This window comes from Echinops telfairi, unplaced genomic scaffold (assembly GCF_000313985.2).
Source record: "Echinops telfairi isolate 266 unplaced genomic scaffold, ASM31398v2 ScPeMD7_5;HRSCAF=22, whole genome shotgun sequence".
In the NCBI taxonomy this organism is placed as follows: domain Eukaryota; kingdom Metazoa; phylum Chordata; class Mammalia; order Afrosoricida; family Tenrecidae; genus Echinops; species Echinops telfairi.
The window spans coordinates 20,779,402-20,790,082 of NW_022103901.1; the positions used below are offsets into that span (position 1 = coordinate 20,779,402).

General features: G+C 43.9%; 1 protein-coding gene across 1 annotated transcript in view; it reads right to left on the reverse strand.

The window, feature by feature from the left end:
* The window catches only part of PRKCB (protein kinase C beta), a 457,504-nt gene that overhangs the window by 123,512 nt on the left and 323,311 nt on the right, over positions 1-10,681 (reverse strand). Inside the window, exon 9 of the mRNA XM_004705718.2 lies at positions 10,385-10,481. Within this exon, the coding sequence (XP_004705775.2) occupies positions 10,385-10,481 (97 nt within the window). The remainder of the gene's footprint in view (positions 1-10,384; positions 10,482-10,681) is intronic.

Here is a 10,681-nt window from a genome sequence, read left to right on the forward strand (position 1 = left end):
AAAGCCCATCTTTAGGCCATTGAACATCCCTTTACAGAAGGGTCATGGGGAGGAGACGGGCCAGTCAGCACAGATGAAGGAGTGAACCTTTTTCAATGAAGGCCCAAATTACAAATCCTCCTTTTATCTTGCTAGGGTGGAATTGTCCTTTAGAAACAGGAACATCCTAATGGGTGCCTTTTCATGTCTGAAATTCTGAGCCCTGGAACTGGGTGCTCAAAAAGAAAGCAGAGATTGCACTTCTGAGCCAACAGTCCCACCACTCTCCAGGCAACATTAGGGGGCAGCAAACACACCACTGCAGCCAGGCACTGGGCCTCCATTTCAGATAACGAACCCAGGTCCTACAGTGAGGCACAAATTGGGCAGCTTACAGCAAGGTCAGCCATTGGAAAGAGCCAACTAACTGCCCCAGGGAAGAACGAGGAGGGTTTCTATCCCCAGAAAGATTTACCATCTCAGAAACCCACAGGTGTGGTTCCACTCGGACCTACAGGGCCACTATGAGTCAGCATTGACTTGATGGCTGTGAGGAAGAATGCCTCCCCGGCTTCAACACCTGTCTTCAATGACCCTACCTGCCAAGGAGTTCCTGCAGGAACTCCCAGCTCCCCAGAGGAAGCAGAAGACCCTCACTGCAAAGGCATCCCCACAGGTTCTCCTCAGCCCCCACGCAGTACTTTCAAGCCTCGAAGGAGCCAGGCCTGCACTCTACTTATTTCAAAGGGAAAGTGGATCATGACAATGGCAACAATAGCAACAACAATAATGCTAGCACCCAGTGCAGGGACACTAAGTGAATTATTTGACATGGCTCTTCTAGCCAAAGTCTCCAACTCCTACCAAAGACCTGTCCCTGCATGGGTCTAGTAAGAAAGAGCGGGAAGGTACTGATAGGATTCACCTCTGAATAACTGTAAACCGGACCCCCTGGGTGCCATCCTGCTGTGTATATGTAAATGAGCCCCACCCCACCCCACACCCCACCCCCGAAGCACGAGGAGCGATCTCATGACAAGCAAGAGCCAGGAGTGGAGCACGCCCTCCAGACCTGAGACTCCTGTACGCTGAACCTTTGGTGTCCAGAAGATAGCTGTACCATCGGCGGAGCAGGAGCAGAACCAGGAACCAGAGCATGGAACAGAGTGATGGACTTCCCAATGCACAGAGCAAGTGACGCTGAGTGCTTTTGAGCAAGGGGCTGACTTGTGGAGTGGGGTGCCTCTGGCACTTAATTGGAAAAGTTGGACTTGCTGACCCATGGAAGCGGAGTGGAGAGCCTTTGGGCTGAGGCTTACTGGAGCGGAGTGTTTCTGGGCACTTAATTCAGGGAGATGGGCTTGCTGGCCCAGGGAGCTCAAGCTGAGTACCTCCGGGTTGAGGCTTATAGCAGAGTGGTATACCCTTTGGACAATTATTAGCAGACTTGACAGAACTCTGTGATATGTCCAGATAGACAACTCAAACCTGAGCATTTCTCACTGGCATTGCCACATGTTACCTTCCTTAATAAGCCCTTTAATTGTGAACTTTGTCTTTGAGTTCTGTGCATCCTTGCAAAGGATATTAAAAACCAGAGAGGTAAAGCAGACAACCTTAATTAAGTCAGCACACCTCGCACTTGGATGCTCCAAACACAGCAGGCATGGTTATAAATGCATCACCTTGTTTAATTCTCACCATCTCCATTTTACAGATGAGAACTTGCAAGCTCAGAGAGACGGGGTAACTCGTTCACCACCACTCAGCAGGGAAGGGACAGAACTGGGATTCCTATCCAGGCAGTCTGGTGCTAGAGAATGCATTCGAACTTACCAAGGCTAAGCTACCGAAGCCCACACAACCCTGTGGCCCTCAGCCCTCTACACCCGAAGCTGTTTGCCTGTGGGCCAGGGTTTCGCTGTGGGAGCAAGTACAGTCCACACACAGAGCAAATGGACACCAACAGCAAGTCAATTACTCTGGAAGCAGCCTTGACCCACTGACCCAGTGCCAGCAAGCTGATTCCTGACCCTACAGGACAGAGTAGAGCTGCACCCTAGGGTTCCTCACACTGGGAATCTTTACAGGGACAGACATGCTCATCTTTCTCCTGTGAAGATGCTGGTGCATTTAAACTGCAGCCCAGCACTTCATCCACGACGCCACCAGGGCTCCTTCGGCTGCTGACGGAAGGAGGAAGAAGAGTTGCTATCGGGTCAACTGTGACCAGTGGCAGCCCCGGGTGTGTCAGGGTAGGAACTGTGCTCCCTCGGGCTTTCAATGCCTGAATCGTCAGAAGTAGATCACCAAGCACTTCTTCCATGGCTTCCAGAGTAGACTCAAACCTCAGTTAGCAGCCAGACAGATTCTCTGCACCTCCGTGACTGCTGGAAGGAGACCTGGTAGATACTAACCTAGTTTCCCTGTCTCTTGGCTGGAGAGAGTCTACGACATGTATTCAGACACTGACTTCCCCAGGAGGATTAGAACCCAGCTGGTCACAGGGATAACTTGTTGAGAAACTAACTTTCCCAAGTTCCCACCCTTCTCTTCCCTTCCCTGCCTCTCCTTCCCGCTCGGTGGTGCTTTCTGGGATCACCTTTCAAATAAATGACTCCCCTTTGAATATTTAGAGTCTGTTTTGGGAGACTGAGACCAGCCCAGTGACCAGCTTTGGCATCCTGAAAAATTACTGGACTTTTCTGAGCCTCAGTGATCTCATCCGAATATATATAAAAGCAAGAGGGGTGGGGGTGATCATGGTGCCTACCATTTAGAATTCTAAGGATTAAATTAGCTGCGCTAATATTTACAAGGCAACTAGCATAATAAATGATGCATAAGAAACACTTTGTTAAATAAATGAATTCTAGGTCTGTCAGAAACCTCATTCTGAGTCATCCGCAAAGGAATCTTGCTTTTCCTGGCCCTTCAGCAAGTGCAAGGCATGAATGAAAACTCCGAGCAGGGCCACAGCTGACCTGCTGCTGCCACCACGTTTGATAGCTGCATCAAGCTCACCTTACCATGAAATTCCAGCAGCTCGATTTTACCTTCTCTCAGAATTTCTTCAGATAAGAGGCTAGAAAGTAATTTCTGAGTCATTCTGGGTACTAATTGGTTATTGCACAGGGATTACATTTCTCACGTTCAAGGTCAACTGAAATTCTTCAGTGCGTCTGAGCACAATTTTCAGTCTGTGGGAAACCTCTTTTCAATCAACAACCATGGTATGGAGTGATTATAAGTCAGGCATAAACAAGCGCGTGCAAGTTCTTTGCTAGAAATAAAGGGATATCTTTTGTGGCGTGGAGAAAAAGCAGTCCTTTCCTTCAAGTCAAAACCTGGCCCAGACAAATGCTGTGTGCATGTAGGAAATGTTTTCCTTGGTGTTCTGAATTGTCACCCCATCTGCCCCAGGACAGAAGAAATCATTTTGCACAACTGAGACCTTGTATTATACAAGAAAATACTAGCCTGAGTTTCTCATACATAATAGCACATTTTTGAACGCAGCATCCAAATAGCCAAATAGCCACGTCATCAGCAGGTTGCAGAAAGAAATGGGAGATGTGCTTTGGGAGGGCCACCTTCCTGTCCGTGTTTGTACCAAGCAGCGTTCAGTTCTCAGCTCTACTGGGAAGGGAAGTTTCTTTATCTTCTTACTGGGATCTAGACCTCTGGGCTGTAGAGGGAAGACCTTCAGTTGTTGATTTTATAAACCCAGGGTCAACATATTCATTCCACTTGTTCCCAGGAAGGGAGATCCTGCTGGGTCAGAACTGTCACTGTACTCTAGGCTGTCTGGAGGACACGGGCTCAAGAGAAGAGACCTGGGAATATTGAAGCATGATTTCTCGCAAACGGGGTTGGGGGGTGGGGGGGCCGGGGGGAGTAACATGGCTCTTAGGAAAATGTCAAAAATACTTGCCAAGGCCAGACCAACTGACCTGCTATTCTGCTCGGCACCCAATCTTGTCCAATTTTACCTCAGATTAATTTCTTGGCTCTCTGTGCGCTTCCTAAACATAGCTGATGGTGAACTAACTGCCTACCACAGTGCCTTGGCACATGTTATTCTTGCTGAATGAAAGGCTCTTTCTCCCTTTTGATTTGTTTAACTCCCAAAGTTGTTTCCTCAATATTACCTTCCTTGTCCTCTCAGAAAAAAGGTTATATGTATTTACTTATTACAGGCAGGCCCTGGGTTGCAAATGAGATGTTACTAACTATGTCTTTAAGAATTTGTATATAGACGACTGTTTTGAAAGGGATCATTTAGAAGATCCTACATGGAGTGAGAGAAAAAAATATATAACAGAACTAAAATCTATAATAAAAAAGACCACATTTATTAGTCTGTTAGGGACTAGTGGAACACATACATCATTCCCCATCCCACACCTGCACAAGACTATATAGCCCTAGCTGTCCTTCAGTCCTAGAACTGAACTTACCCTTAACTCCATGTTAAGCCAACTAAGAGATAGTCTAGGGGGTACATAGGCCACCTGTCTGTCCGTTTGTTTTACTGTAGAGGCCTATGTGTTGCCGTGATGCTGGAAGTTATGTCACTGGTGTGTCAAATACCAGCAGGGTCACCTTGAGTGAACAGATTTCAGCAGAGATTCCAGACTAAGAGGAATGAACCCCTGAAATCATTATGGGTAGCAGTGGTACGTTGTCAGATACTGGAAGCCTCATGAACAGCGGAACATTGGCTCAGCGAGAGTGCCAGAAGATGAGCCCTGCAGGTCATTGGGCACTCGATGTATAACCAAGGAAGAGCTGCCTTCTCAGTGTTGCCGTCGCAGAATGATGTGAATGGAGGAAATCCTTCTGGAGTAAAGCCTTCATGAACTTCATTTGCTGATAGGGTATGACTCAAAATGAAAAGAAACCGCTACAAAACCGAATCAGAACTTAGAATGTATCAAGCATGAATCTAGGGAAATTTGAATCATCAAAAAATAAATGGGACACATAAAGACTGAGAGCCTCAGCTTCAGGGAGCTGACAAGGACTGGTGCTGGATATTCTGAGTCAGGTTAACTATGTCAAGAATGACAGAGTCACATGGAAGAAGCATGCCAGCCTGTGTGATCACGAGGTGTTGAAGGGATCAGGTATCAAAGAATAAAAAATAATATCATTGTGAATGAGGGGGAGTGCGGAGTGAGGACCCTAAGCCCATCTGTAGGTAACCGGTCATCCCCTTACAGAAGGGTTGTGGGGAGGAGACGAGCCAGTCAGGCTGCAGTGTAGCAACAATGAACATACAACTTTCCTCTGGTTCCTAAATGTTCCCCCCCACCCCCACTGTCATGATCCCAATTCTACCTTACAAATCTGGCTAGACCAGGAGATGTACACTGGTACAGATGGGAACTGGAAACACCGGGAATCTAGGATGGATGATTCCTTCAGGACCAGTGGTGAGAGTGGCAAATACCAGGAGGGTAGAGGGAGGGTGGGGTAGAAAGGGGGAACCGATTACAGGGATCTACATAGAACCTCCTCCCTGGGGGATGGACAACAGAAAAGTGGGTGAAAGGAGGCGTAGAACAGGGCAAGATATGACAAAATAATAATTTATAAATTATCAAGGGTTCATGAGGGAGGGGGAATGGGGAGGGAGCGGGGAAAATGAGGAGCTGATGCCAGGGGCTCACGTGGAGAGCAAATGTTTTGAGAGTGATGAGGGTAATGGATGTACAAATGTGCTTTGCACAATTGATGTATGTATGGATTGTGATAAGAGTTATATGAGCCCCCAATAAAATGATTTTTAAAAATTAATTGGAAAAAAAAGAATGACAGAGTCAAGAGGAACTGTGTTACATTCATCATCAAAAAGGGCATTTCAAGATCTATCTTGAAATACAGTGCTGTACGTGATTAAAATATATAACTATACAAGGAAATTCCATCCATACAATGGTTATTCAAATTTATGCACCAACCACTAAAGCCAGTGATATAGACTAAGTTCTTCAGTCTGAAATTGGTCAGAAATGCAAGCAAAATGCATTGATAATTATTGATGATTGGAAAGCAAAAGTTGGAAATGAAGAGAAAGAAACAGAAGTTGGAAAATATCCACCACATGATAGAATATTGTAAGATCAATGACTTCTTCATTATAAAGCCATTTTCAACAACAAAAAGGTGACTGTCCACATGGACTTCTCCAAATAGAATGCACATTGACAACATCTGTAGGGAAAAAATGATGGAGACGCTCAATATCAGCTGAAACCAGGCCTGATGCCAACTGTGGAACACACCACTAATTGTTCCTATGTAAGTTCAGGTTGAAGCTGAAGAAAATTAAAATTCATGAGAGTCAACATATGACCTTGAGTACATCCCACCTGAATTTCAAGAACAGATTTTTGATGCATTGATGACAGAAGAGATGATGAGCTGGGAAATGACATCAGGAATATAAAAAACAGAAAAAGATGTTGACATGGATGGCAGAAGATATCCTGAAACTTGCTCTTAATTTAGATTAGCTAAGAAAAATGTAAATAATGATGAAGTCAGAGATAAACAGAAATTTCCAAAGGGCAGCTCGAAAAGACAAAGCCAAATACAATAATGAAATGTGCAACGACCTAGAGTTAGAAGACAAAAAGGAAGAGCATACTCAGTACATCTTAAACTGAAAGAACTAAAAGGGAAAAATCAAGTCTCCAGTTACAATATTGAAAGATTCTATGGACAAAATATGGAATGATGTAGGAAACATCAAAAGAAGATGGAAAGAATACACAGAGTCACTGTACCAAAAAGAACTAGTCTTCATTCCATTTCAGGAGGTTGTATATGATCAAGAACCAATGGCACTGAAGGAAGAAGTCCAAACTACACCAAAGGCATTAGCCAAAAACAAGACTCCAGGAATTGATAGAATATCAATTGAAAAGGTTTCAACAAGATTTAGCACTGGAAGCATTCACTCACTTATGCCAGGAAACTTGGAAGACAGCTACTTGGCCAACTGGCTGGAAGAGATCCATATTTGCACCCATTCCAAAGAAAGAATGCTCAAATTATAGAGCAATATCATGCTCAAATTATAAAAAAATACCATTAATATCCCAGGCAAGGGAAATTTTTCTGAATATTATCCAACAATGGTTGTAGCAATACATGGGCAGGGACATGCCAGAGGTTAAGGCTTGATTCAGAAGAGGCCCTGGAACAAGGAATATCACTGCTGATGTCAGATGGATCTTGGCTCAAATCAGAGAATACCAGAAAGATGTGTATTTGTGATTTACTGACTATGCCAAGGCATGCAACTCTGTGGATCATAATAAGCTATGGATAGCTTTGAGAAAAATAAGAATTCCAGAACACTTCATTGTGCTCATGTGGAATCTGTACATGGGTCGATAGGCAGTTGTGTTAGCAAAACAAGGAAATACTGGATGGTTTAAAATCAAGAAAGGTATGTGTCAGGGCTGTGTTCTCACACCATGTTTATTCAATCTATAGGCTGAGCAAATAATAATAGAAGCTGGATTATAGGAAGAGAAGAATGTGGCATCAGGTCACTGAAGACAAATGGGTGCATGAGCAAATGTGGCGAAGAAAGCTGATGGTGCCCGGCTATCAAAAGGTATAGCATCTGGGGTCTTAAAAGCTTGAAGGTATACAAGCGGCCATCTAGCTCAGAAGCAACAGAGCCCACATGGAAGAAGCACACGAGCCTATGCAACCATGAGGTGTCGAAGGGATCAGGTATAAGGCAGTAACCTTCAGTGTGGATTACGACTCAATGTAAAGAAGACCAAAATCTTTGTCAATGATTTAGTCTTGCTTGGATTCACAGTCAAGGCCCATGGAAGCAGCAGTCAAGAGATCAAAGGATAGGTAAATCCATTGTACAAGACCTCATTACAATATTAGAAAGCAAGAAAGTTACCTTGAGGATCAAACCCATGGAATTTTCATTCACCTACATGGATAAGTCACTATGAGTTGGCATTGACTAGAAGGCGGTAAGTTTTGGGGTGAGTGAAATGCATGTGAAAGTTGGACATTGAATAAGGAAGTCTGAAGAAGAATTAATGCTTTTGAATTATTGTGCCAGCAAAGGATATGGAAAGTACCATGGCATGCCAAAAGAATAAACAAATCTGTCTTGGAAGAAGTACAACCAGAATGCTCCTTGGAAGCAAGGATGGCAAGACTTCATCACATGTACTTTAGATATGTTATCAGGAGAGACTGGTCCCTGTAGATTAGGACCTCATGCTCGGTGAAGTAGAGAATCTGAGAAAAAAAGGAAGACCCTCAACAAGATGGATTGACGCAGTGGCTGCAACCATGGGCTCACACATGAGAGCGCTGAAAAGATGGTGCAGGGCCAGGTAGTATTTTGTGCTGTTGTAAACAGGGTGGTAATGAGTCAGAACCAACTCAATAGCACCTAGCTACAACAATGTATTAGTCTAGGTACTTTAGAGAAATAAATCCACAGCAACTCCTGTATAAGAGAGTTTTATGTAAAGAAAGTGTGCATCACGCAAACATCCCAACCCAATGCTGCCCAAGCCCACAAGTCCAACATTAAGCCATTAACCCAACACCAGTCCACAAAGTCCTCCACCTCACAAAACAGAGGCAATGATGCAGACTGCAGGAGGAAAGCTGAGTCAGTGAACGAATAAGCATCTCAGCACTAGCAAGGGTCCCACACGGCTGCTCCAGCACCCAGGGCTGCATCGGGATAGGTCCATGTGGCTTCTCCTTGGGGGTGTCTTGTAGGAAGTCAATCTTGCAAGCTGAAGCAGGGAACTGCTAAGGCAGCTGCATGCTGGTGCGACCATCACAAAGCAAAAGACCAGAGAACTAGAAAAGTGAGGCTCACCACCCATTACCTCCGCCTTTCAATTAGCCCCACATGTGATTATCGGCCAGGTTGGCACAATTAACTAACTCAAACAACAACAACAATATAGGGTTGCAATAGCACTGAGGAGGTACACACCCCTTAGAACAATCAATCACAGCATATGCCCAAGGATCAAGTTCAAAGGCTAGCAGGGATAGGAAAGAAGGACACTGAAAATGGTGAAAACAGACAGGAAGTAGGTACAGTGCTGCTACATTGTGAGTACTACAATCGGTGTCACAAAACATGAATGAATCATTGACTAGAAAATCAATGTTCTCTGTAAACTTTCACCCAAATCACAATAAAGAGGTTAAAAAAAAAGAGGAAAAAAGGCAGTTAGTGAGAACAGGTGTATTGGGTTCTTATTTTACATTAGTGCAAGAAAAAAGCTCAAAGCTGTCTGAGTGATTTAAAAGCTTCATGTGCAGCAAGAGATGGTAATTGTGATGAAGAATTTGAGTTAGGGATTGATTTAATGGCTTCAAAGTGAGGACAAGTTTACAAAATAGTAGAGGGGCAGTAAGAGTTGCTTATAGCCCAGGGGTGTCTGTATGCTCTCACAGAACCACAGAGCTCTCTTTCATAGTCTTACATGGTCATGCTTCTTTGTTTTTGTATTTGCTTGTGTGATTGTTTCATGAATAACAATAATAATTGATTTCATTTTAACTATTCTATGTTATGCATTTTTCAGTCAGCAGGCCATAATTGCTTATTTAGAACTGATGATTTCCCACCAGATTCAGTATATTGAGTTTGTGTGAGCAAACTAATGTGTTTTTCTTTTACAAAACTACTTTAAAACACTCGATGCATATACAATGGAAAGCTCTCACACCCAACTTCCCTCAAGTTCATTACAAATCTAAGATGTGTACTACACAAATGCTATTCTCAGTAGATGAAAATAGTTTTGTTTTTTTGCCCCTGAGAAAGGAAGGAGCTTATCCACGAGAAAAATAGAACCAGCACTCCAGCCCAAGGCCAGAGCCAATGCCCATTCATTTCATAGAATTATTCTCCCACCCAGAAGATATTTCATGGAGTCACCAACACAATTGATTCATTTGTTCACAACATAGCATCATCCTGCTGACAAATTCACATACAGATTCAATTTGTCAGCAAGCCTGGTTGGCTCAGTCTCTAGAATACATTATTAATCTACTTTTCTTTATCCACTCTACTATCATTCCAGTCCAAGATACCACCAAGCTACCTGGAGGGATAATGAGCATTTAAGAGGTAATGTTGAAATATAAATGAGGAAAAGGTTTTACGAATAAAGTCACAAGGCAGGTAACACAACTGGGGTCTTGAAGAATGAGTAAGCGTTCTCTGGGCTGGATGGAGTCGAAGGAGTGGGGGATGACAGAGCATTACAAAAGCACAGAGTCATGCAAACGATGGCAGAAACCATACCCACATCAGGGGAATAGTACAGGTGCAGCTTCAAAGGATTCCCACCGGCACAGAAAGCAAGAAGCTCACCTCAAATTTCTGCCGTAGCTCCTCGTTGCCCTCACTTCCTTCCGGTGGCACAGGCACATTGAAGTACTCACCTTCCTCCTGACTCAGGAGCTTAAACCTAAAGGGAGACAAGGGAACAAGACACATTTTATGACTCTCTGCTTGATATTAGTTTGTTGATTAGGATGAGAAAGGGGGGTCTAAAAAACATTCTACCTTCAAAAATATGTTAATAATTTATGTTCTGCTTTTTAAATTGTGCTTGCTTTTGTAGCCCTGTACACGATACATTCTTGCAACCACTCCAAGGACATAAGG